This window comes from Setaria viridis, chromosome 1, assembly GCF_005286985.2.
Source record: "Setaria viridis chromosome 1, Setaria_viridis_v4.0, whole genome shotgun sequence".
Taxonomy (NCBI): domain Eukaryota; kingdom Viridiplantae; phylum Streptophyta; class Magnoliopsida; order Poales; family Poaceae; genus Setaria; species Setaria viridis.
The window spans coordinates 25292646-25319461 of record NC_048263.2 but is presented as its reverse complement, the minus strand read 5'-3'; the positions used below and the strand labels follow the sequence as shown (position 1 = coordinate 25319461).

The 26816-nt window shown below is 45.0% G+C and overlaps 3 protein-coding genes and 1 non-coding gene across 5 annotated transcripts; 2 read left to right on the top strand and 2 right to left on the bottom strand.

Annotated features, from left to right (window-relative positions):
• The first annotated feature begins 527 nt into the window (after nucleotides 1–527).
• LOC117852603 (uncharacterized) lies at nucleotides 528–9655 on the top strand. Of its 2 annotated transcripts, XM_034734769.2 has the most exons (14): nucleotides 528–1006; nucleotides 1141–1406; nucleotides 6976–7113; nucleotides 7213–7294; nucleotides 7407–7483; nucleotides 7592–7698; nucleotides 7911–8022; nucleotides 8137–8253; nucleotides 8340–8431; nucleotides 8534–8600; nucleotides 8699–8777; nucleotides 8873–8964; nucleotides 9056–9199; nucleotides 9323–9655. In XM_034734769.2, the coding sequence occupies exons 2-14, from the start codon at nucleotides 1230–1232 to the stop codon at nucleotides 9347–9349; spliced, it is 1311 nt and encodes a 436-aa protein (XP_034590660.1). In that variant the 5' UTR covers nucleotides 528–1006; nucleotides 1141–1229; the 3' UTR covers nucleotides 9350–9655. The 2 variants fall into 2 exon arrangements, with proteins under 2 accessions (XP_034590660.1, XP_034590653.1); XM_034734762.2 differs by lacking the exon at nucleotides 528–1006 and having other exon boundaries at nucleotides 1110–1406.
• Nucleotides 9656–11839: 2184 nt separating this feature from the next.
• Nucleotides 11840–12767, bottom strand: LOC117852610 (peptidyl-prolyl cis-trans isomerase). Its single transcript, XM_034734781.2, has one exon. The coding sequence runs from the start codon at nucleotides 12667–12669 to the stop codon at nucleotides 12151–12153; it is 519 nt and encodes a 172-aa protein (XP_034590672.1). The 5' UTR covers nucleotides 12670–12767; the 3' UTR covers nucleotides 11840–12150.
• Nucleotides 12768–14071: 1304 nt separating this feature from the next.
• Nucleotides 14072–21253, bottom strand: LOC117852595 (acetyl-coenzyme A synthetase, chloroplastic/glyoxysomal). The gene is made up of 18 exons (XM_034734749.2): nucleotides 20943–21253; nucleotides 20449–20595; nucleotides 20194–20349; nucleotides 19931–20053; nucleotides 19675–19843; nucleotides 18147–18229; nucleotides 17919–18020; nucleotides 17762–17850; nucleotides 17553–17643; nucleotides 17131–17244; nucleotides 16524–16600; nucleotides 16367–16445; nucleotides 16186–16254; nucleotides 15923–16098; nucleotides 15763–15819; nucleotides 15565–15655; nucleotides 15365–15463; nucleotides 14072–14480 (listed from the first exon to the last, which is right to left on the bottom strand). Exons 1-18 carry the CDS (start codon nucleotides 21153–21155, stop codon nucleotides 14295–14297), a joined length of 2121 nt encoding a protein of 706 aa, XP_034590640.1. The 5' UTR covers nucleotides 21156–21253; the 3' UTR covers nucleotides 14072–14294.
• A 5440-nt stretch (nucleotides 21254–26693) lies between these two features.
• LOC117841820 (U5 spliceosomal RNA) lies at nucleotides 26694–26816 on the top strand. Its single transcript, XR_004637401.1, has one exon. It is a non-coding gene; the product is annotated as a U5 spliceosomal RNA (small nuclear RNA).

The window sequence follows — 26816 nt, the reverse complement described above, 5'->3', positions numbered from 1 at the left end:
ACGAGATAACCTGAATAAGGAGAACAAAGATAATCCAAAATCATCTACCGAATCCACAATCATTAAGATATGTTTCAAGTGCACACGAGCCACACCTCTGGTCAATCCGACGGCGATAAGTGCATGCCCCCTTTAGCGGAAAGGAAGGCACATATCACCACCGCGAGGAATCGGATTCACCTCATCCGCTTATCGGCAGCGGCCGCGATCACTTCCCACGGAGGAGCACAAGTTTCCCGACCCGGGCCCCTACCACCTCCCCGTTCCATCCAAAACTTGTCGCCGCCGGTAACACAACACCTGTCAAACTCTTCACCCTTCAGCGCGGCACACGGCAACAGCCACACCCCGGCCGCCAGGTCCAGCCCCGATCCCGAACGGCATTCATGAGAGGGAGGGGCATCACGGAAAGGCGGGGCGCGCGGACGTGGCCGCGCCGCTTGGCGGACGGCAAGTGATGGCGCGGCCGGGGCACGTCGCGCGGGAGCTGTCCCGCTATAAATAATCCCTAGACCATCCGTCACCGATCACCCAAGTGCCACAGGCCCAAGAGGAGCGAGCAGAAAAAAAAAAGAGCAGAGACGCCGGCAGGGCCAGTGAGCACATATACTACCTCCGTTCGTTTTCTTGTCTGAAACGACATATATAGGTAGTATATACATAAACACGCGACGCCGCGCCACCAGTGGCCGATCCACCACCAGCTCGATCCGGGGGGTGGCAGGTTGGGGAGGAGGCGAAAGGCGTCGCCGAGCGGGAACCCAGCCGTCGTCCACACCGATCCAACCAGATTCCCCGATCGAGAGAGGGAGGGAAGGGTCGCAGCTCACAAAGTTTTACAAGAGCGGGAGACGCGGAGGGCGAGACGAGATCACGCGAGTTTGTTGCGCTTCAAAAGAAAAGGGAAAAAAAAAACACCAGAGAGGCCTCTGCCCGGATCAAGCGGGAGAGTCCCGGGCCAGAAAGCCGAGGGGCGGCAAGCAAGCAAGCAGACGCAACTGCCCAGGTAAGGCGGAGGCGGGGAGTGCTTTATCGATCAGTTTGGCGGTTCTCTCTCTATCCATCTCTCTGTCCCCGCATCTGAGTTTGTGTGTGTGTTGGCGGCGGCGATGGCGGCGGCGGCGGCGGTTGGGAATGCAGCAGCAGCAGGAGGAGGGGCATTGCCCGGCGGCGGCGGCGGCGTACCATCGGCGTTGTGCTGCCGGCAGAGGAGGACGGCTGCGTCGGCCATGGGCGGGTACGAGCTCGTCAGGAGCGACGACGCGGCGGGCGCCCCGGTGGCCGATCTCGAGTCCGGCGCCGGCGCCAATAACAAGGCCCCGCCGCCCTCGCCGCCCCCGTCGCCCGCCGCGCGCGGCCAGCCGCGGCTCGTCTCCCTCGACGTCTTCCGCGGGATCACCGTCCTGGTACGCGCGCACAACCTATTCCTACTACATCCGCTGAGTACTGAACTGAATTCTCGAACGAATTGAATTCCCGATTCGCTGTGACGTACGCCAGCTAGCATTATCATCTCGTCGTCGGCCGCTGCGCTTTCCTTTTCGCCCATCCTTCGAGGGGCACCGGCCAACCGAGCCCATTCATCATGATTCATGTCTCTCGTCGTGATGAAGAGCCGAATGCCCAACTGTCCCCGTGCCCCCATGATCCTTGATCCCCACCCCCCCTGCTCTTGGCTTTCTCCCTTGTCTGCTTCCCCTCCCTTCCCTTCTCGAATCAGGAGCGCCACCAGCAAATTTGCTTGCTTTTGCGTACTCCTCTGCATGAACTTTAGCAAAAGAAAGAAAGAAAAAGAATCTTTTGTTTCGCTCATCATCACTCATGGTCGCCTTGATCATCCAGTCATGTCTCTGTAGACGCCATAAAGAAACAAGCACGGAGAGAGGAATCCGAGTCAGGGTCAATTGGGTCAAGCAGACAAAAACAGAGCTGCTGATTGTTATGCTAATAAACCATCATGGTCACAGGAACCGTATGGCAGCTATTCGCCAGCTTTAGGCACCGTACGGACGCCTGTTTCTGGTGTAGTGACGCTGGGGCAAACAGTTGGTTAGCATGCCGCCACTTTACTAACATGCTAACGTGTCGCGTGATGATCAGATTCCAATAGGATCATCAACATCAAGGTAAACACATCAAAAGAGGCACATGTAAGGGCAGTATTTACCGAGAAATCCCCACTTGGCGTGGTTCCAGCCACCTGCCTGTCGGGCCATGAGTGGCAGAGTGGGTTCTTTAGCTGGACACGAATTCAGAATCAGAAAAAAGAGAAGAGAAACCAAAGGAAAAATTCTCTGCTTCTGTTGGTGTTGCTCCTTTAGTTGGGCAGCAAGGTTTGCACAGCACAGCATATAGTATGTGATTCCCTGTACCATCATGGAAAGGACTGCTGTTATTAGCCCACCCGTAATCATTTTTTTATATCTGTACTATACTAAATGAGTCGATGATTCCACGGATAATCTTTTTATTTTGCTTAGACTTTTGCGGTAGCCTATGAACATGCACCGATCCACCGGCCTCGTCGTGTCAGTGTCAGGGTGCTGCTCCCCCAGGCCGTAGAGGCCCAGATGCACCGTAAGCTAGGGACCTCGACGCATTGCCCGGCTGACGTTAAAGAGTGTCGCGTGCACGTACATGTGGATTGGAGTTCGAGTCATACAGCATTGTGTATTGCTTGGTTTACACCCTGGGGAAGGCCGATTCTAGTTCACCAATCCATGTTGGAGAGTGACGACGTGCCAACCAATTTTATTCAGAGATAAAAAGCCACAGATCGACTGGAAGACCATGAAAAACATAGGGACATAGGAAAGGAACCACAGCTTCAGAATTCATTATCAGAAATGTTATAAGAAATTCAACTCAGCTATTTTCTTTCGAAAGAAAATTCAGCTCAGCTTTGAACCAGATTCTGGGGGCTGTGATCTCGATCCCCATGTGAATTTAGCACATACAAATTCCTTCCAAGAACCCGTGTATCCAGCGCCGGCCAGCCCTGGTGGTGTCCCGTGTCCCCTTCACGCGACGACGTCCGTAGCACCTTTTGCCGATGCTTCCGCTGCACGACGTCCCTCTCGCCGGTGCCGGTGCGAGCACGTACCCGTCGAATAACCTCACCCGGCAAAAGGGACGGCAGTGAGCGGAGCACGGAATACGCCACTGCGGCGCGCTCGCCTCTTTAGCACGCGAATGTACAGGGGAGCCGGCCAGGAACCTGTCGGACCGCACCGCGTCGTGTCCAGGGAAACGGAACAGAGATGCCGCGCCCTGCCCGGCGCGGCCGTGGCGTGGCGTGGCGTCGCGCAGATTACACTTCCACCGGTGGCGCGGCCTGAGCCGCACCCGGCTAGCTGCTTGCTCTCTCTCTCTCTCTCTCTTTTCCGCCGCATTGCGCTTGGATTATTGGGTTTTCGGGATTGGTTTGCTTTGCTTTCGCTTTGCTTGGCCTGCACGCGCGGCAAGCGAGCCGGCCTCCTCCGGGCAAAAGCTATAGCCGGCCGGCCGGCCAGGGTCTGCACGCGGCCAGTTGGTGTGCATGGCCAGTTGTGGAGACGAACGAGGCTGCCTGATTGCCGAAAGGACTTTTTTTAGGGCATTGCCAAAAGGACTTTGATCACTCGAGCCTATTCTGATCCTAGCCCAAGGTTGGTCAACTGCTGTCATAACCAAACATATATCATATTCCCTCCGTTCCAAATTGTAGGTCATTTTAGCTTTTTTGATAATCATAGGTATTATTATGCATCTAAATATAGTATATGTCTAAGTGCATGATACTATCTATAAACTTAGAAAAGTCAAAACGACCTATAATTTGGAACGGATATGGATGGGGTATTTACCTTTTTCACTTATCCATGACTGCCTGCCGGCATCATCTTTGTAATAAAATGACTGTGACATCAAATGCGCTAGCTTAGTGCATAAGAGTCCCTCCATTATTGGTTTTTTTTCAGTATAAAGATCTGTATACTTTTCCTTTTGGTTTCCATGGATAATAAAGCCATCCCTTATAGCTTTGCGAGCTTGTGGCTCCAAGCCAAAGCACGTACTTTTCGCACAAACATGTCGCTAATCCCGCCCATCGCATGCATGACGCGTAGCTAAAGACATTAGCACGACAACAGGCTTTAACAGAAAAGACTGCTAGATTAGGGAGCAGAGATGAGGCCGTCGAGATCACCATGCACTTGGCTGCCACTATATTGCTGCTGCTTCTTTTCAACTAGTAGCATCCTTTATCGTCCAGTCAAGCACCGACCGGGAGCTTGGATCACGTCCTTCACTAACTGCAGTTTGACACGAACGAAAGCCAAAGCCACCCCACTAGATGTCTCATACTCTCGTTCCTCCACCTGAAGGTGATCATCTGATGGATTCGCCGCATGGACAGTACCCACACTAGCGCGAGTCAAGATCCACCGAGTCATAGTTATTTTTTTTTTCTCAAGGTGTTCGGTGCTCCTGAGAAGAAAAAGGAAATTTAGGTAGATGACTATTTGATGTCCATTTGGGGTCACAAGTCCTTCGCTAACTGCAGTTTGACACGAACGAAAGCCAAAGCCACCCCCACTCAAGGTGACCCCCCTGACGATTCACCGCGTGGACAGTGCCCAACTCACTCGCGCGGGGTCAAGATCCACCGGGTCGTACCTAATCTAATCTCAACGTACTCCTAAGAGCGGGGGAAAAAAAGATGACTACATGCTGTCCTGTCCATTTGGAGTCACAACATTCATATCTATAGATCTCAAGATTTGAAACAGTACGTATGATCACCCAGGATCACACGCAGAGCAGCCAGCTTCTGAAGAATCTGTTGAGCAGCCGTCATGCGATCTGAAGCGCAGGGACGGGGACAGGCACCTGCAAAGTGCAAAGGGAGAGACGGAGAAGATGTGGACATGATCCCTAGCGACAGATCGTGCCGTGAGGGAATCGATCCTGCCGCAGGGGAATTGATGGCCATTTCAAGGACAGAGAGCAGGGCCTGTGCTGTGTGCTCCATGTACCCATGTCCTTCCACGTGGCTCTTGTTTAGTTTACCCCCAACTCCCAACTTTGGCACTATGCAAAAAGAAGATTCCCCATCACATCAAACTTGCGGTACATGCATGGAGTACTAAATATAGACGAAATTAAAAACTAATTGTACAGTTTTGTTGTACTTTGCGAGACGAATCTTTTGAGCCTAATTAGTCAATGTTTGGACAATAGTTCACAAATACAAACAAAACGCTACAGTGTGCTACAGTGCTGGCAATGTAATTTTAGCACTCCAAATTTTGGCAACTAAACAAGGCCGTGGTCGCTTGAGTCTTGACTCGACTGGACCGAGTTAATTTCACGCGCTAACTTCACTGTGAGAGCAGAGGTCAAGATCAGAGGCAGCAAAGAAATGGTCGTGCCGTGCAGCAGTGCACTGATGGGAGCACGGCAACCGCTACCCGTCTGTGCTGGGCAAGACTGTGATTGGCAAGGGCACAAAAGGCTTCAAGCTCACACTCACACACACCGACACACAGCGCATGTAGCACGGCAAAGTCAGCATGAATTGGACACAGATGACAGATGTCGAGTACCCATCCCACGGAAATTCACTCACAAATATCTCCCAACGAAACAAACACTAGCTTTTGTGATTTTTATTTTGCTTAAAAGAATTCTTAGGAGTGATTCCTATGCGGCTCTGTTCCGGATGTCACCATACTGAGTTTTCCTACCGGTTGTTTCTTATCTCTGATTTTTTCACTTTTCGTTCCATTGGCTTGCTCTAGAACGGGAATCCAGGAACGGCTATGTTGGCATGGACTAGTCCATCCATTTGCATACAGAATATGTACGTTCCGCTGGTCGAGGTAAAGCCAGTGAAACTGGAGCTTAATTGGCTTCAGAATCCAATGCCTTCCTAACTCAACTGTACGTGTTGGCTGCTGCCACTGGAATATGGTGTTGGATCAGTACGATGGTTAATAATGCTGCTGCTTTAGCCAATGGTTACAGGATTGCAGGACCTAATAATTCACTAATATAATACAGATAAGCTTGGCATAGGATCTGCTGCGGTTGGTGTTAAGTAACTTACACGTCCTGTGATTGTTTTTTTCTAAAGAGTGCTGCCCCTATATTAATAAAGGGGAAAGCCCGACGGCAAAACAAAATGAAGTTACGTATACTCACATCCCCGGTTAGGATCCAGGAAAAAGGGAACGGGACGATACACCGGACAATTAAGCACGCCTCACGACCTCTATTAACCGCCCTAGGTGTTTAGCCCCTGCCACGACCCATGTATTTGCCTCCTCTTTTATCTTGTCCACTAATCGGTTAAGTGATTGTTCCTAGCGTTGGAAAATCCGTGCATTGCGCTCCTTCCATCTCCCACAACACGAGGATGATCAGTGTTCTCAAGCCTTTCGTATCGACAACTTGCCCGCCCGCTAAAGTTGACCACCAGTCGTGGAGCGTGCCGTACGAAATCCAACAGTTTAGGTCCAAAGCGTCGCACCTTGTCCATACACTCACCCGCGACCAAAAAGTCCTCGCGAAGCTACATTTGGGTCTAAAGCGTCGCACCTTGTCCGTACACTCACCCGCGACCAAAAAGTCCTCGCAAAGCTACATTGAGTGATTGTTGTTAGCCTGCGTGAATCTACGGCCTAACTATGACAGGTGTGGGATTATTGTCATTTATTCCCAACCCATTATGAGCATTTGGATTCTTTTACGCACTAGAAACAGGAAACCATTGACTTGCTGAGTAATGTTGCTCATGCTATCATCATTTCTCTTAAGGAAGAACAGATGCAGCTATCTGTAGTATCCTTTTTCTGGGGGGAAAGACGCCTAATCTTCTTGCTGTGTAAGGGGAAACTAAGAGCAGGAAAACGCCCATGAAATGTTGAAAAGAATTATATATTTTCCAGCTAACTCAAAACACAGCGTAAATGCTTTCCTTTGTTCTTTTTGCAGCTTATGATCGTTGTTGATGACGCGGGAGGCTTCATCCCATCACTGAATCACTCTCCTTGGGATGGCCTAACAATAGCTGATTTCGTCATGCCATTCTTTCTTTTCATAGTTGGAGTCGCACTAACACTAGCGTACAAGGTACTGGACACCGAGATCACAAGCACTAGCTTTCCTTTCAGAGTAAATGCTAACTCACCAGAATGTTGAATGATTTATCCTGCCACTATGTGCATGCAGCGTGTGCCAGACAAATTGGAGGCAACTAAGAAAGCGGCATTTCGAGCCCTCAAGTTATTCTGCCTTGGTCTCGTTCTCCAAGGTATTTTGGTTATTCCCAGCTAGTATTAAACAATGGGTTATACCAAAATATTCCCAACATAATTAAGTCTAACAATCAGTTATGTTCTGTACGTGATGTTTCTTTTATGTAGGTGGATTTTTTCATGGTGTTCACAGTCTCAGTTTCGGTGTTGATCTGGCGAAAATACGGTTGATGGGAATACTTCAGGTACTAACCATTTTATCAAAACATTTCATTCAGAATATAATGACGTTTTTCGGTACTGCAAAAAGTGACAGGTCATTTGAATGCTATATGATGGATTTATTGTTGCAGAGGATCGCGATAGCCTATCTCCTTGCTGCAATATGTGAGATTTGGCTCAAGGGAGATGATGATGTAGATTCTGGACTTGATTTGCTCAGGAGATACCGCTACCAACTGTGAGTTTAGTCTAAAATTATCCCTATTCTTAGGTTTCTTTTACCTCCACGAATGCTCAGTAGTTACAGTGAGTCAGTGAATTCTTAGTACACAGATTTGCAAACCATTTCCAATTTTTTTTTCTTCTTTTCTTCTGCATACTCTGTTCAGGATAGAGGGCAGTTTGAAATTTCTCACATTTCTAACATATGATTTGTTTTTGTGCTGCTAGGTTTGTAGGATTGGTCCTTTCTTTCACATATACTGTTCTTTTATATGGAATATATGTTCCGGACTGGGATTATCAGATATCAGGTCCTGGTTCCATAGAGAAGTCATTCTCTGTAAGTGCAAAATGTTGCTGCATTTTCTGTATCTTGTTATAGGTTCAGCATAAGTGCTGATATTCATGATACTTTTTTTTATAAAGATATTCATGATACATTTGAATTTGTCAGGTGAAATGTGGAGTCAGAGGAGATACTGGACCGGCTTGCAATGCAGTTGGAATGGTTGACCGTACAATTTTAGGGATCGATCATCTCTACAGACGGCCTGTTTACGCACGTACGAAGGTTTGATATGCATTCCAATATCTCAGAGTAATTCTTTCTGCTCCCTTTGTCACAAAATTCAGTCAACATTTTTCGCTTTCCTGCAGGAATGCAGTATAAATTATCCAGAGAATGGACCGCTACCACCAGATGCTCCATCATGGTGCCAGGCGCCATTTGATCCTGAAGGCCTCCTGAGGTCAGTGCCTCACTAACTTTCATCATTGCCCATAAGCTTGTTTTGCAATGCAAGTTCCTCCAACTGACTATTCGTTCTGACTGTTCTTTCTTCGCGATTCAGCTCTGTCATGGCAATTGTCACTTGCTTGATTGGTCTGCAATTTGGGCATATAATTATCCATTTTGAGGTATAATTTAAGGTTGTGATGTCATATTGAGAATTTATTCTTGTGGAGTTGTGAGAAGTATTCTCATTTTTTTTCCACTGGGCTAAATTGATTTGCAGAAACACCGGGGAAGAATCACCAATTGGCTGATCCCTTCCTTCAGCATGCTAGCAGTAGCCTTCTTAATGGACTTCGTTGGTATGTGGTTACTAAACACTGATCAATTTCTAATCCTGAGAAGTGAGAACTTGGTAGTTGAGATGAATTCAAACAATTTCCATGATTCATTTCAGGAATGCGCATGAATAAACCACTATACACGATAAGCTACACTTTGGCTACTGCTGGTGCTGCGGGGCTCCTTTTTGCTGGAATATACACTCTGGTCAGCCCTTGGACCCAAGAGCACAAACATATATGTAAAAGTGTCATCCATCATCTCTGAAATCTCATGGTAACTGTCTTGAATCTTTCAGGTGGACGTGTACGGGTTTAGAAGACCTACCATTACCATGGAGTGGATGGGGAAGCACGCCCTGATGATATATGTGTTGGTGGCATGCAACATCCTGCCCATGTTCATCCGTGGCTTTTACTGGAGAGACCCCAACAACAGCCTTGTAAGTCGCACATTGTAGCATTGTATTTTATCTTAACTGCAGATTTCAATGGACAGTAGTGCAAGTGAAATTTATGTATTTCGTTGCACCTAGTACTTAACTTTTTTTTCCTTGGAAAAACAGCTGAAGTTCATCGGTATCGGGGCCTGAAGCCATGATCTTCTACACGGTGTAAGACCAGTTGGGGCCACATACATAGGTATATAGATTTTAGGCCTAAATGACAGTGAGAGGGATGCAAAAGTAGGCAGTCGGGCCCAAGTTTTGCTGTGCAGTTATAACATGATGGTCATCAGCTCATCAGTAATGAGCTGCCTATTCCATCAGCACTGCAGGCTGTTGCCACTTGCAGGAGTCCATTCTCCCTGCGCTCTTTGTAGATGGTGGAGCTGCTCATGTATATGATAATTGATAACACACTGGGAATCGGATGAAATATACTGTAGATTCCAACAAGTTCTCAAGGAAAACTACGAAATATTGTTAGAAGCTGGAGTAAGATTCAGTTCTCAAAGTAGGTTGTTGTGCTTCATCTTAGAAGCATCAAGCATGCGCTTGCTTTGTCTGAAGCCAATTCCTTTAAAAAAACTAACGAAAAAAAGTTATTCCCTTAAATTCAGATTAGGAATAGAAGGTTGAATGAACTTATTAGTGTCTAAAATAAGCTTGTTTCTGGAATAAAATACTTCTACAAGACCTCTGAAAATGGTCAAAATTTCACATCAGTGTCCCTTTTCTTGTTCAAAAGTATCAACACCTGAATATCACTAATGATGCAAAAGGTCCAAGAAGTAAATACCAAATCTAATCCCCAAAACCCAGACGCAGTTCATCCAATAGAAACCAAATGAAAATTTAACAAATTATTGATAAATCTATTGTTCCAGTCAATACGTTTTCATAACCTATCATGATATGTGAATATGTGATACAGAAGTTCACAAAAGAAGAACACTTAAACAACATAGAGAAGACTTTTGGTTCTTGCCACTGAAATGCACATTCTACTGATCACATAGAAAGGGAAAGGAACATGCACGGAAAGCTGTAAACTAATAATGCATCCACCATCCAATTCCATTAAACCTAGCAATCCCCAAGCGCAATTAGCTGGACAACCACACCGGGATCAGCAATGGTGGTCATGTCCCAAGTTAATCCAGCTGTTGTGCTGCATTATGTGCAAAAAGTCTTCCTATGATCTTTGCTCCTCCAGGTTTTAGGGAAATCCATGTACCCAGTGGATCTAATCAGGATCTGCAAATGCCCCAATCTGCCACAAAGTGGCATAATAGATCGAGTGAACATGAAACTTTCTGATTTTTTTTGTTTAAACCATGCAAAAGCATATATGGACTAGCACAATCGGCATTGTAGCAGCAAGTTCCATTTTTTCTCGAACACGCGGGAGAGCTGCGTATCATTATATTAAGAAGAAAAAGCAAGTTCCATTTTCATAATAGGTCAACCAAAAACCCATTCCATCCAACTCAGTTTCACCTAATTACTGGTTCATTCTTTTCCTTGACCCGCTTGCATCTCTAATTGAAGGAACCAACATGAGAAATGGTTTCTTTGATATCTACAATTTTTTGTCAGCCCATGTTTTCTTTGCTGTCTTTCAGCTATAGTCAACACAGGTCACAGCATTTGCCTGAACCCTGAAGGATGTTCATAGCTTGTGGACTACTTCACAGCAACAGACTATATATCCGCCTCCTTACATGACTCATGCTAACCTTTCAGACTCAAAGATTAGTCTCAACTGTGATATGACAAATCTAGCAACTTCAGAAATATCAATCATATGCAGTTTTCCTATCTTAATGCAATGATATGCAGTTCTCCTGCATAATCAAGAAAAAAGCAACTTCAGAAATATCATAGTTGTTTACCTCACTTGGTTTTATAATGGAACATAATCATGAGAAATCTATGAGCACTGTCACATGCCAACCAACTACCAAGAACAGAATATTCAGCTGTTGTGTACATACCATTTGTCAATACAAAATGTAGACTGTTTTGGCCATAATTCCAAGAAAGCAAATACCAGGTGCAAACTGCCATTATGATGCTTTTCCATAGTTCCTTTTTCTTGCTATAAGGAACACCATCCACCAAAGTTACAAAAGCATAAAATTCCTTTTGACCTGAAGGTGATCCATAGATTAAGAATCTTACATGGGAGAAGAATACCAAATAAAATGAGGGTCGAAAAAAAGGAGGGGAAAAAATATTTCAGCTGATACCTCACACTCAAGCACAACACCAAGAACAGCATCCTCTGCACATTGTTGGATGTGACACCAGTGCCCACAACATATATTCACATAGAGGAAGATCGTTATCACTTGAAAGTCAGCAATGGCATAAACACGCTAACATTCTACAAGTAGCCACATGGACTCAGCAGACATTGATATCATCCACTCATCCAGTCGGACCATATATCCTCACATTTCATATAACTTCGATTAACCTGAACAAAGAGAGGTTGCAGAACCTGGTTTGAGACCATACGCTGATAAGAATAAAACACGCAAGACAGGTCACAGTAAAACATTGGCAATCACAATCAATTTTTGGCCGCACAGAAAATTCAAAGATCGCGTAAGATAAATCGCACAAGTAAAACAATTCCGAAACACCAAAGCTAAGTTCCAGTTCTCATAGCATCATTCATCGAGATAACAGAAGAAACATGGATTAGGCAGAGACAATATCCATCACACAGTGATTCGCAGATCCAGCACCTAAACCCCTAATTAAACCACCACGGAGGGACACGAACACATGATAAACGACTAGACACGACTCAACTCAGACCACCTCTCAGATCACCATCATCTTATTCAGATCGAAGCTAATGGAAGGGACGGACACGGCGGACTCGACGACGACGACGACGGAGGGAGGGCGGCCGGGTAGGCAGATCAGATCTGAGAGATCTAGGAGAGCTGGCCGCAGTCGGCGATCTTGACTTCCTTGGCGGTGGATCCGCTGCGGGAGCCCACCTTCTCGATGGCCTTGACGACGTTCATGCCCTCGACGACCTGGCCGAAGACGACGTGCTTGCCGTCGAGCCATGGGGTGGCGACGGTGCAGATGAAGAACTGGGAGCCGTTGGTGTTGGGGCCGGCGTTGGCCATGGAGAGGATGCCGGGGCCCGTGTGCTTGCGGACGAACTTCTCGTCGGCGAACTTCTCGCCGTAGATGGACTCGCCGCCGGTGCCGTTGCCGCGGGTGAAGTCGCCGCCCTGGCACATGAAATCGGGGATGACGCGGTGGAAGGTGGAGCCCTTGTAGTGGAGCGGCTTGCCGCTCTTCCCGACGCCCTTCTCGCCGGTGCAGAGGGCGCGGAAGTTCTCGGCGGTGCGGGGGACCTCGTTGGCGTAGAGCTCCATCACGATCCGGCCGGCCGGGGCGCCGCCGACGGTCATGTCGAAGAACACGCGGGGGTTCGCCATCGAGATCCGGGGGGAGATCCGAAGCCTAGGGTTTTGGGATTTTTTGGGGGGAGGGGGAGAAGATTTTTCCTCTCTCTCGGGATGGATGGGATCTGGGAAGGGGAGACCTGACCTGGTGCGGTTAAATAGCCGGCCGGCGAGGCGGCTCGGTGGTGCGAACCGCGAGGGGGGACTGGACCGGCCGGTGGGCTGGGCCGGGCCGGGCTTGCCGTTCAAAGGCGGCACACTACACGCCAAAAGCCAGAAGAGGCGGAGAAAAGTCTCTGCGGCCGGCCTCGAGCTGTCCACGCCGTTCGGTGGGGCCGGATTCCGTCCACGGGGAGGCGGTGAGACTGACCGGTGGGCCATCACCGTGGCGGAATGATCCCCCCCCGGATCTACGATCTGATCCCGTCTTATCAGATGGAGCTTTGGTTTGGCAGTCCCTCGACCTGTAATCCCAATCTATCCAATCGCGTCAAGATCAAGATCTGATACGAGTCGTGTACTGCATGACAATTCCCCGTCCTGATACGAATTACTACCGCGCTGATGAGGTTTAAAAATTAAAACTGCGCTTCCTCACTGAATCTGAGGGTTTACCGGCTCGCGATCGGTCGAATAAACAATGGCGCAAGTGGATAACACCATCATGAAACACTTTCACGCATTCCGATCCATCAATCCAACGGAAACGACAAGAATGCATTCTGAAATTCTTATTACCCCCAGATAAAATTATTAAGGAAAAGAACGAAAGTGATGGTCAAGGAAAATACTAAGTATTTGGGATATAGGCTCGTTAGGACACCGGGAGGGAATTAAGCAAAGTTTCATGCTGCACCATGACGACCACTTACGATTGTAAATAGACATGGAAGGAGTATAGGAAGTCATTCTCTGTGAGCATTTTCTTACATGTCCAGTATACGACACTGAAGAAAGTGCTGATGCTCCTGCTACATTTGAATCTGTCAGGTGAAATATGGAGTAAGAGGAGACACTGGACCAGCTTGCAATCTGTGGTGCAATTGAAATGGTTAGCACTGGACTTCTTAGTGAACTCGCATGGCCATAGGTGATGGATCCTTACATGATTTTTTTTCAGGAATGAGACCCTGGTGCTAGTCCATCAGCTCAGCTGGGCAATGGCTGTTACCAGTTGCAGGGGAGTCCATTCTCACTGAACACTTTGTATATAGTAAATGGTCATGCATATGGCAATTGCTTACAGGCTGGGATTCAGATGACATATGGTACAGATTACCAGTTGAAACTAATCTAGGTTCACTCCCTTAAGTTTGGGGCATGCGTAGAAGGTTTAATGAATCTATAAGATCCAAAAGTAAGGTGAACTCCAAAAAGGTTAGAATTTCGCCACCCAAAAAAAACGAGGGTACGGTTTATCCAAAAGAAACCAAAATTAAATTTAACGATTTATTGATATCTTATTGTGTCAATCAATAATACATTTCGATGCACCTACCTCGATATGCAATGCAAAAGTTCTAAAAAAGAAACGTCAAAACAACATATCACACCCCAGTTTAGTTCTCTGACACTGAAATGCACATTCTACTCATCATACAGGAAGAGAAATGGAACATGCACGCAAAGGATGCATCCACCACCCAATTCATTACAGCCTAGCAATCACTGAGCGCAATCAGCTGGTCAACGACACCAGGATCAGCGAGGGTGCTTGTGTCCCCAAGTTCATCCAGCTGCCGTGCAGCAATTTTACGCAAAATCCTTCGCATGATCTTGCCACTCCGAGTTTTAGGGAGTCCCGGTGCCCAGTGGATCTTGTCAGGAGCTGCAAATGCCCCAATCTGAAACAAAAAGGCATGATAATTCATGTGAAGATGGAAGTCTACTGATTATTTTTTCTTCAAATCATGCGAAAGCATATGAACAGGTGGCACACTCAGAATTACAGGTAGCTACAAAAGCTTCATTTTTGGAGCCACTATCCAACTACAATTCTATTTCACCTAACAGCTAGTTCAATACTTTTTCTTGGATTTAGAGACTAAATGAACAAGAATTTTTGTTCATGTGAAGATGAATTTTTGTTCAGGTAGTTACAAAAGTTCCATTTTGGAGCCAAACAAGTTCCTCCATCCGACTACAATTCTATTTCACCAAACAGCTAGTTCAATACCTCTTGGATTTAGAGACCAAATGAACAAGAATAGTTAATCCAACTACGCATTGGTTGACCCGCTGAATCCCTAATTGCAGGAGCCAATATGAGAAATTGTATTCCCAACAGGTCCAATATTAACAGAATCCTACATCTTTTGTCTGTCCATGCTTTATTTGCTGTCTTTCAGTTACAATCAACATGAAGTTCACACTATTTGCCTGAACATTGAAGTGTGTTTAATCTAAATATTGTTGACTACTTTGTAGGAACTACAGCCTGACCGAATATGTGGCTACTTTCATGGGGTTCATGCTAGCATTGGGACAACATTTTAGTCTTGATTTGACCTGACAAATTTCTATGCAGTGTAACAAATTTCATAGTTGATTATCTAACTCTGCTTTAAAATGGAAGAAAATTCCTTATAAAAAAAATGGAAGACAACTATGCAAAATCTACAAGCATTATCGCATGGCAATCAACTACAAAGAACAGAATGTTCAGCTATTGACCATTCTCTATACAAATGTAACCTCTTAATCATAAAATCCAAAATAAAGAAAATACCTGGTTGCGCACTGTCACTATGAGGCTTTTCCGTAGTTCCTCACTATACGGAACACCATCCACCAAAGTTACAAATGCATAAATTCCTTGACCTTTGACCTGAAGAAGGTAAAATATTAGTTAAGAGTCTTATATGGCAGGATACCAAAGATAATGAGAGGTTGCAGAAGTAGAGAAAAAAAAATAGCAGCAGTCTATACCTCATGCTCAACTCCTACAACAGCAGCCTCTGCACATTGTGGATGTGACACCAAAGCTGACTCAACCTCAGCTGTGCCGATTCGGTGTCCACTACATATGCACACGAAGGGTAAGATAGTTATCACTTGAAAGTCAGCAATACCATACATGTACTAAAATTCTAGTGAGTTATGACAAGAACCAAATAAGTAGCCTACCTGACGTTGATAACATCATCTACTCTTCCAGTCAGCCAGTGGTAACCGTCTTTATCTCTGGAATGCAAAAGCTATTAGCTAAACTATTTGAAAAAGTAAGCAATGCTCTCAATACACTTTGATTCCATATAATATTAGGAGGGAGGCTTTGGTAACCTACCTGCTGCAACCATCACCAGTGAAATAGTACCCAGCGAATGGTTTGAAGTATGTGGTCTCATATCTCTCATGATCTCCATAGAGAGTCCGGAAAGCCCCAGGCCATGATTTCTTTATGCAAAGATATCCACTGCATTCCCCTTCAATCTCTTGCCCTTTCTCATCAACAATGACCGGCTGTAAATTAAACAAACAGCAGTTTAGAATTATTAAAAAATAAAGGGATCATATACCTTTTACATCTCACGTATAAATTGGGTTTACCTGAACACCAAAGAAAGGAAAGGTTGCAGAACCTGGCTTCTGAGGCCAGGCGCCAGGCAATGGGGTGATCTAAAGAAAACATGCACAGCAGTCCAAATTAAAACCTTGATGATCACAATCATTTTGTGGCCCCACAAAAAAAATTCAATTTCACAAGAGGTGTAAACTGGAAAGATCTTACCATGAAACCACCAGTTTCAGTTTGCCACCAAGTGTCTGATATGGGGCACCGGGAGTCCCCAACAATGTTGTAGAACCATCTGAAATGCAGTAAACAGACATGACCTTTTATAATTTTTGTGCTCAAATTGTTGACAGTTGACAAAAGGTCCACTCACCTCCATGCACTTGGATTGATTGGCTCACCAACACTTCCCAGGACTCGAAGAGACTTTCGAGAGTACCGTGTAACATACTTCAAAAGCGTAGCAGAAAATCAGAGAGAAAGCATAATAAAACGGCACATGAATACAGAGTATTAACATTATCTAAAATTATTAAAATGCCATCTCATAAGAATTCAGCCTTGCAGTAGAAAAATTTCTTTATTAGCATTTGAAAAGTAGCAACAGCCAGAGATCCCATCCCAGTGGATCAGTCATAAGAGCTTCTTAGCAAATCAAGTAAATAGTGATAGATTGTTGGTGAGACATGTAGCAGTCACAATGCATACAAGCGCCATCGCGCACTTTCAACAACAGTTTTATCCATGTCAGTGTTACAATGTTACTAACTAGTATGGAAAGGCTACGCATAGCAAACAGAACAGAGCAAATTAAACAATGATTGCTGCCTGGAAATCTGGCAATCATTTTAGCAATCAGGTTGGTACTGACTTTAAGTACTGGGGGGTAATTTGATACCAAGCATCACACGATGCTTTGTTCAGATAACTGTGTAACGTTACGAAATAAATTATGAACTAGGAAAAGGAGCTATGCATACCTCACTGCCATCACGCATGAGTGAACGAACAAGAGTTGGGGCAGTATAAAATATTGTCACATTGTACTTGTCCACGATGTCCCAGCATCGGCCGGAATCAGGGTAGTTTGGAGTCTACATGTATGGTTCAAAGGAATACTTCAGGAACGAGGAAATTGAAAACAAGAACCAAACAGACTAGCTTATTGAAATTTAAAAAATAGAAACCATCCAATGAATACACCAAATGTAATGCAAGTAACCAAACATTGTTCAAAGTAAGACTAGACTTTGGTGTAGTGAAGACTGAACAGCTATAAGTTGTCAGACAAGATGACAAGTACAACTGAGGAAATGAGAAGAAACCATCAAACTAGGGATTTTTTGTCATCAAATATCACAATTTAACTTACATACTTACTAAAAAGCTTTTAGAAACATACCCCTTCAAAAACGAGAACTGTAGCACCATTCAGCAGAGGACCATATGTTACATAACTATGTCCAGTAATCCAGCCACAATCAGCAGTGCACCTGGTTCAAACAAAATAGTGGGATGTATAAGGAACTAGCAGCTTCTATGAATAGTTGCCCACACAGGAATGAGGGTATACACCTAAAAAAACATTAAAGTTTATGTGCCACCACTTACCAGTATATGTCTGTTGGCCTGTAATCAAATGCATACTTGAAGGTTGTTGCAGTGTACAGCATGTAGCCCCCAGAAGTATGCAACACACCCTACATACACCAAGAGATTAACATTTGGCTAATGCAATAACTGCTTAATCCAGCTCAATTAGAAGTACCTTTGGCTTCCCTGTGCTGCCACTTGTGTACAAAAGGAACAGCGGATCCTCTGCATCCACCCATTCCACATCACACTTTGTTGGGAATTTGGTCACAACATCCTGAAAGATATTGGGCAACAAATTATAACAAAATAGCAATGTTATCCTCAGTAGATATGCACGTGCCTTGATATATAGGACGAGTAACGTATGTAATAAGTTTCCATTCACGAGAGAAATGCACACCTGCCACCAAATATCCCTTTCTGCTTGCCATTTTGTGTCTTCCCTCTTCATGGCTGACTGATTTTCATACGTCAAACAGAGACCTAGTGGTCAGGACAATGAAAGTCCACATCAGTAAACTACAAATCAGGCCGTATTCAATGGTTCTCACATGTGCTCATTAAATGAACCACATTCCAAAGAGAAGTTACTATGGTTATCAAGATTAGAACATACTTGAGCTTGAATACGCTATAAGCCAAATGCAGTAATATAGGATACCCAGGTCAATGCAGATCATTGCATTAATGGCTAAATATCATTCAAATGTGACATTTTACTACGTTAAAAAATAAGTGCTCGTTTGAATCTCAGGTTCTGTTAAAAGAAATGTTTGTGTTGGTTTTAGTATAAATGTATTCTTTGTTGATATTTGGTTAGGGCAGGATATTGCCTAAAACTAGCTTTCAGTTTATTTGCCGTTACTCTTATTATTTTTAGTTTAGTGGAAGCCAGATGCGATTGACTTTCAGAAAATCAATACTTTGAATTTCAGTTATCCTTACTTTACTACTCCTATATACTCCTAACCAAATAGGATTTTAGACTGGAAGCATATGTATCCTATGGTACCCCTAAGAGTAGTGGATTATTTTCTGGTGCCTCCTATATTGCAGGTGACTGAAGTTTCACCTGAAATCAGTCGATGACATCTGTGAAGCAACTCTGGCGAGATTCAGGATTTTAGAGAGAGATTTCGGCTTCGGATGTGTTCTCGGTGTTGGAGTTTCCCTAGGAAGATGGACGGGACTGCTGTGGTTGGGTGGCGGGGACATTGCTGTCCACGTGTGGTGAAGAATTGCTGGTTGGGGTGGTGCCAGCACAGCGGAGTCACGGCAACCAAAGAGATGCGGGAGCTTGAAGAGAATATTTGAATCAGCCAACTGTCATCTGACAGTCAGCATTGGTCAATTGAAAACTACCTTAGTTTGAGCCTTTGAGGTTCCTGTGACATAGGAAATCCCTTGATTTCGGTCTCCAAATTCATGCACCTCGGTTTTCTTATTGTTTGGACAAACATGATCAGATGTTCCAAACTCAAACGTTGGATCGTCCTGTTTTCCTTTGTTGTGTTAAATCCACTATGTTTGTGATCTGTGATATACAAGACCCCAATTGGCAACTTCACAAAATTAGTCATTATTAATTGCCTTGTCAATGTTTCATTAGACTGACTTCCAAAAAAAGGCATAATCAGTTCTCTTATCATCTCTGGTGGTTGTTGATTTCACATGTGGGCTTAGTTTGCTTTTCTCCCATGGATGAGCCACTACGAAAAAGCTTTTTTACATATTGAGAACCCTAATGAAAATTAACCCTTAGCTCTATGCCTCTATGTATCTATCTTCATATGAGGATTGTTTTTAGCATGATGTCACAAGAAAACATTGATGGCCAATGGAAAAAGATATTGAGTACAAAATACCTGCCACATGATAACAGCTCAAAATTATCAACATGTGTACAAAAACTAGATCCCGGTGCATACCTACAGAAACTCCATTCTTCTCACTTTCAACCAAAGCCGCATCCACTATATCTTTGAGAAGGATGGGCTTGACGCCCCGTTTCACAGCATTGCACGTGATGACAAGCTTAGGCTTGCAATCAACGATCCTTTGGGCTAGTGAATCCGCTGAGAAGCCAGCAAACACAACCTGAACAAGCATGATGCATCACAACATAAAAAAGGAAACACTAGGATTGATAAGATAATCATTACAGATTGTTGTTGTAGCCGTTACCGAGTGAACAGCACCAATGCGGGCACAAGCAAGCATGGCAATGGGCAGCTCCAGCAACATTGGTAAGTAGATAATCACAGCATCACCCTTGCCAACACCGACGCTCTTCAAGTAATTTGCAAGCTACCAAATTACATAGAAACATGCCTTAGGTTTGGTCATCTTCCTTGAACTTTTAAGCACATGTGTTGACATGCGCACTAGTACATTTGTTGTTCGCAGTTTTTCTTGTGGCAATTTTTTTCGGACATGAGCATGCATACCTGGCAAACCTTCTCTAGGAGCTCAGAATAGGTGAGCTTCCCATCCTGACCAGGCTCATTACCCTCCCAGTACATCGCAATATTGTCCCCATTACCAGACTCGATGTTGCGGTCAACAGCATTGTAACATATATTGGTTTTCCCTCCCTTAAACCACTGCACAGGACAAAGAATCATAAAATGATTCAGAACCACTGTACCCATTTCATTACAAGAAATGCTAAATTTAGCCAACAGCCATCAAACGGCACTCACGCTGATGTGGACAGGCCCCTTGGTGACATCGAGGTTCTCTGAGCACACCTCACTGGGGTTCCACTTCTCCTTCCAGTAAAAGGTATCGGCGATCTCCGACCAGAACCCGGCCGGGTCCTTGATGGACCTCTCATACATCTCCCGGTACTGATGTCGATCATGAAAAACACACCAAGATCACAACTTTGTTACAGCGCAATTATCGAAAACAAAATGAAAAATAAGCACAGCACAGATAAAAATCGTAGTTGTTCCAAATTTGGCAGTACTATTTATGTCCCTGTCGGACTTTACCCACAAGCCTGATGATGACTAAGAGCTCGTGCTTCCAAAGCTGTACGACGCCCAAAATGAAAAGCCCCCGGGTGCCAAAGCAAACGCCTCAGTCTAGAGCAAGCCATTGATCGGATAAAAGACCCGATTTTGGCTTCAACAGCAAGAACCGAGAAGCGCACGCGCGCAGTTGACGAGTACGAGTTTCGGGCTCTGCGAACCTGTTTCGGGGAGGAGACGAGCGCGTCGGCGGAGAACTCGGGGCTGGGGAAGATGAGGTCGTTCTCCTCGGCGGCGAGCGACTCGCCGAGCACGACGGCGTTGATCCCTGAGATCTTGCCGGCGCCGGAGGGCAGCTGCGACATGGACTCGACGTGGCGGAGCTTGTCGGAGGAAGCACCCGCCGCCGGCTGCTCGCCGTTGGCCGTGCCCATGGCGGTAGCGGTGGCGGCTGGCGACGGCGACGGCGACGGCGACGGCGAGCGGGGGCGAGCGAGATCCGGGCGGGGGCGGGCGGCGTCAGCAATGGCTACCGGTGGAGTCTCTTTATAAACGGTGACGACCGATCGATCTCCCAGCTACTGCCGGTGCTACCGGCCGAGTCCTCGTGTTGACTTTGCTTCTCATGTGTTTTCCTTGATGATAATTTTCTCAATTCCTGGTGAAAGGGGCTAAATCGAATTGAATAATGTGATGAGGTTTGAAATGGTTTTTCTTTGATTTCGAGCGTACAAGATCCTCGGAGGAGGAAGAATAGAAAATCGTATTATTGGCAAACAAAAGAGATGGGGGACCGAGGGAAATGTCGAGATTTACTCCATTCTCGTTTTAACGGCTTCGATCCATTTTAGAAGGTATTTGATCTTAGTAACAGTAGCTCGAGCTTATTGTGTTATCTTGTCACGTCATATAAGCAGCTCTATATGAAGAAATAATTAGTAGTAAAGTCACATGGAACAAAACTTATTATGAAACAACGTGGCGCGAGTCTTGAAGACTGACCATCACCTTGTAGTGATGCAAAATATTATGCCGTGATGTGTAAATAAAGCATGCGAAGAAATAAGAATAAATTCATATATATCTGGTAAAATTTACGAAATGGCATCATGTTTAGTTACAGCATGCCAACGAGAGTTACCAACCTATACGATTTTACTCGCGTCCTGGAATAAAAATGCCGCCACGATTTATTGTATTTGTCTAAAAAAATAAAAATAATGGGAAAACAAAGGTAAAACTCACCTCATCTCACGCAAAACCCGTTGACTCCAGCGGAAATGCGCTGGGCATGTCCCATTGGCAGGGCGGGTAAATAAATAAACAAATAAATAAAACTCAGCCGCGTCACTGCGTTCCTGGTGGTTGCTGATTCGTGGATCTGCCCGCCTGACCGTGTTTGTTGGGGGAACCAAAGAAAAAGATTGGCATATCAAAATCCCCGGCTGGTCGTGCACGAGCACCGCGAGCCGAGAGGTGCCCAACAATTCTATATTCGATCGCCACCAATCCACCATTAGCGTGAAGCGGCCGCGACGAAACAAAGCGAAGCGCCTCGTGGCCATCCGCACACATCACACCCACATGACGAGTAGGTGCAGGCCGGCCGCTCATGTCTCTCGGCACAGCTGGCCGCCGGCTAAGCGGCCGGCCGGATGCGTGCGCGGGCCGACGACGGCGCAGGAGAGCTAGCGGGGGTGGGGCCTGATGGATGTCAGGATGTGGGGCCCTGCAGGTGATTATTTGGTCGTAGGTTGCGATGTGTGTAATGTGTTAGTTGCAGCGACGTGCGACCGTGACTCGGCAACAACATCGGTCCATTTCATGTTAAGATATATATATATGTCCATTTATAGGAGTGAGTATACGTGCTCGTCAATGCTAAAAGAGGGTTTCGCCACACAATTGAACTACTCTAGCCTTCCATGTGGTGCTAGAGCCACGCAATTAGAGTGGTTACGTCGTGTACAAATTAACGCCGATGGTTAAGGTATGGTTTTTGATGTTGTTGACGTACAATTTTCCTTTTCTCTACCACCTTTAGAAACCACAATAAAATATTGGCATATTTGCTATTTTTTTCAAAAAACATAGTTAGTATTCCAAAACTACGATTAAGGATGATGAGGTTTATACTTCTGATAGCACCACAACATGTCGAGGACTGTGTCCTAATTACACTTAGGAGGAGTTGTTGAAGCCCCGTCTTTTACGAGGGGTGAGGTAAAAAGAATAACAATGGCGGTAAAAAGAATGATAATGGTGAAGGCGCTTGGCAGCTATGGATTTGCTAGCCATAAGAAACTCATTTCTAGCATACTGCGCTTCCACATGTTCCTCTTGAGCTCACTCACCTCTCCCACGAATCTTAAACTCATCTTTCTTTCTTATAATCCATTACTCTATCTCTGTCACACAAACAATATTCCCTAAAACAATACCCTCCAAAATAGGAAAGGAGTTGCTTAAGCCAATCACCAGCCATCCACGATGAGGGCAAATGTCACTCCTCCCCTCCTCTTTATTTTCCCTTTCTCCATCCCTCGTTTGGATGTGATGTGAGGGTGAGAAGATACTTTTGATTTCGTTTTTCTATGTCAGCGAGGGCTCACTACTCTACTTTTAATGTGCCATTTCCTTTTTCTTATTTTTTTAAAATTTATGGTGTGAAAAGTTCTCTAATTTTGGAGTAAGTTTTTTCAAACTCTTTAGTGAAAGAGGTTTGGTACAATTCTTTGCTAAAGAAAACATTTCTTAAACTTTTGTAATATCCTTTTTTGGAAAACTTTGCACATAACTTTATGAAAAACACTTTTTGCTAAATATTTTTTGAAAAGATATTGTAAAATCTTTCTTGCAAAGTTTAGAAGTTTTTGCGAGGTCTTTTGTGAAAAGTTTTTTCTTGATCTTTGATTGATTTAATAGGCTTAATCATTCTGAATATTATGTGCTCTATGCAAGTAAAGGGAAATGGAACGCAGGTGATCGTGAAAAGAAAAGGAAGAATCATTTAGTGCACGTGGAATTTCAGGTCGCTTTTCTACAAAATATGTCATCGGAGCCTAAGCTGGAGACTAGCTTTAGCAGGGTTCGATTGTGCGAGAGTGTGGTTAGAACTTCACCCAACCGTGGACAAAAATTGGCCAAAAAATCTGATTTTTTTTGGATGTTCATACGAATCCATATACATTAAAATTTAAACAGGGATACACAAATAATCTGAATGACTAGAATTTACCCTGCAAGATTTTACTTCTAGACTCCCGGAATAGCTAGCAAACTTTCAACTATATTGTTCAATGCTCTTAATAAAATCAAAATCGATCGGTAAAATCCAGCGAACAGGTTGCAACGTTGAGTAACGAAAGCGAAATGCCGAGACAAAGCAACAGGGGATGGATCAATGTTAGCGTTGAAATATCCACATCATGCATGCTTTGATGATCATGATGAGTGAAAAGGATGCATGACGTTGATGTATATGGTTGGTTGGTTGGTTGGTTTGAGTTTTGAGCTTGGAGCGTGGCGCTGGAGTGGAGTAATGTCTTGGCCCCTTGGATCGCGACGCCGGGACCAAAGCTTCGATCGACTTGGGGATCCACCAAGCGACTGGGAACAAAAAAAAATGTGCTGTGCCTGTGCTGTGTCGCTTTAGCGTCGAATTGAGTCCAGCCCGTCCAATCAAATTTGAGCTATTCAGAGAGAAGAACCCAGCTTGTATTTCTGACAAAACACCAACCTGTGTATATCAAGGGAAAAGGGTATTGGCGACAGTTTGTGATGGTGACCAGCAAGAAGCCAAGAACATGCCGAGTTTCCAGTTCGATGACCCTGCCTGGCCAGGTGCCCAGTGCAAATATATATAGCCCTTGTTTACTTCACCCCCAACTCCTAACTTTGACACTATGCAAAAAGAAGATTCCACATCACATCAAACTTGCGGTACATGCATGGAGTACTAAATGTAAATGAAATTAAAAACTAATTGCACAGTTTTGTTGTACTTTGCGAGACGAATCTTTTGAGCCTAATTAGTCAATGTTTGGACAATAATTCACAAATACAAACGAAACGCTACAGTGTGCTACAGTGTCGGCACAGTAATTTTGGCACTCCTAATTTTGACAACTAAACAAGGCTCTAGCTTACAAACCAAGCAAATAAAGCAAGGTACTCCTACCATGTGCATATCATGTATGCCTCCTCCATGTGATGAGATGATGGCATGCAACAACAATTATACTATCCCGATAAAACCGGAATGCACGGGTGGCGTCTGTGTCTGCTTGCATCCCGGTTCTCTCTCTCTCTCTCCGTTTCTCTGTGCGCGCGCGCTCGCTGATGCATGCTGATCCATCTCTTGCTTCCTGTAGCGTACTTGCACGTACGAGTTGAACATAGCTAGGCAATTTTGCGAAGAGGTCCTGATGCAAATGGAGGGATCGGTTACACGAAACACGGAAACAGCTACTCCATTCGTAAGGACCTATAATTTGGTTCATAGATATTATTATACGTTTACACTATATCTAGATGCATATGAATTTATAAAAATCAAAACGACCTATAATTTGGAACGGAAGGAGTACCTCATTTGAGCTGGTCGACGATCTTAACGAAACAGCTCCATCACATGCATAGAGCTTGGATGCTAGCATGAATAATGGACTCATGTAGGATGTGGCTCGATGTTGGATAAACTAATCACACAATTAATTCCCGGATAAGAATAATATAAATCATGTATAAACATTTGATCGGATCCACCTACCAAGTCATCACACGATGCCCGATTTTCGATCAGGGCATTGACTTGCTGTATTGTACCCCGATTCCCCAGTTGTGCCTCTCTGTACGTGAAGAGCACGATCGAGAAAGGATTAAGCTCCCTAGCTTTGCTCTAATAAATTAGAAGTCAACACTCATATGCATGTGCAATTATCCAATATCAGATCGGTTATTCCATCATGCGTCACATAAACTAGATGGTGTGGTACCCCACTCATTAGTCGGTTTTATTACAACACCAGCTGAAAGGTTATATGTAGGACAAGCCATAATGAAATATTTTAGTACATTGCTTTGGAAAAATCTTGGTTTCATTTGTACATCTAAAAATTCTTGATCAATCCACTCGACTTTTATTTTTTTTCGATGAAAACTCGACTTTTATTTTGCACTCTCGCTTGAATGAAGGTTACCCAATCAACCCAACTTCTGAAAATGCCCACCACCAGCACTTCTCAAAATTCTTACATCTTTCAGCATAGTCAGCATGGACGTTGGAACAAATAAAAAGTGCAAGGTCTTATAACTGGGACTGTATATAGCTGATCTTATTCTGCACAACTCTTGCTGCTATTCCACCAGAGAGACTTTGACAAGAACATACGCCAAAACAGTGCCCGACCCCAGCCAGAACGCAGCAGAGAGGGACCGGGAGACAAACAGAATCACGTGAAACTGCGAACAACAAAAAGGTTTTTCCTGAGCCCTTGATAATGGAGCAGTTTGCGCAGACACCCAGAAACATGATCAGGCCATATGTGTTCGGGCCCACTGAAACTTGATTATACTTTGTGCCACTTGAAAGAGGTTTGCATGGCAGGGTACCAAGTACAAACTTGATTATAACAGTTGCGTAACCCAAACAAGTTCATCATCTTGGTGGCGACGTGGATTCGTTCGTGGAGGCCCGGCTGGAAGCCTGAAATGGCTGCCGCGCGACCCGGCCGGCCGGCCGTGGCGTTGGTTTTTGGGCCCTCATGCCTGGCATCGTTGCCGGGCCGCAGGATGGATATTGCAGTGGACCGTCCGTCCGTCCACCCATGCGTTACGGACTTACGGATCCCAGTACACGAACACGAGCGCGCTTTGTATTTTTAGTCCCACGTCGCTAGCCGAAGTAAAAGCATACACCGAGTCCTGCTATTTACTAGAGCCTAGGAGCACCATCCAATACCACTGCACGCAGCTGCGCAGTGGGCACAGAGCGGACTATTCTTTCGCCTTTTACTGAAGAAAATACCGTGTGCCCGCTCCAAGAAGCAGCATACGCTTATTTATTTTTGGAGGGTTTCTTCTCATTGTGAATT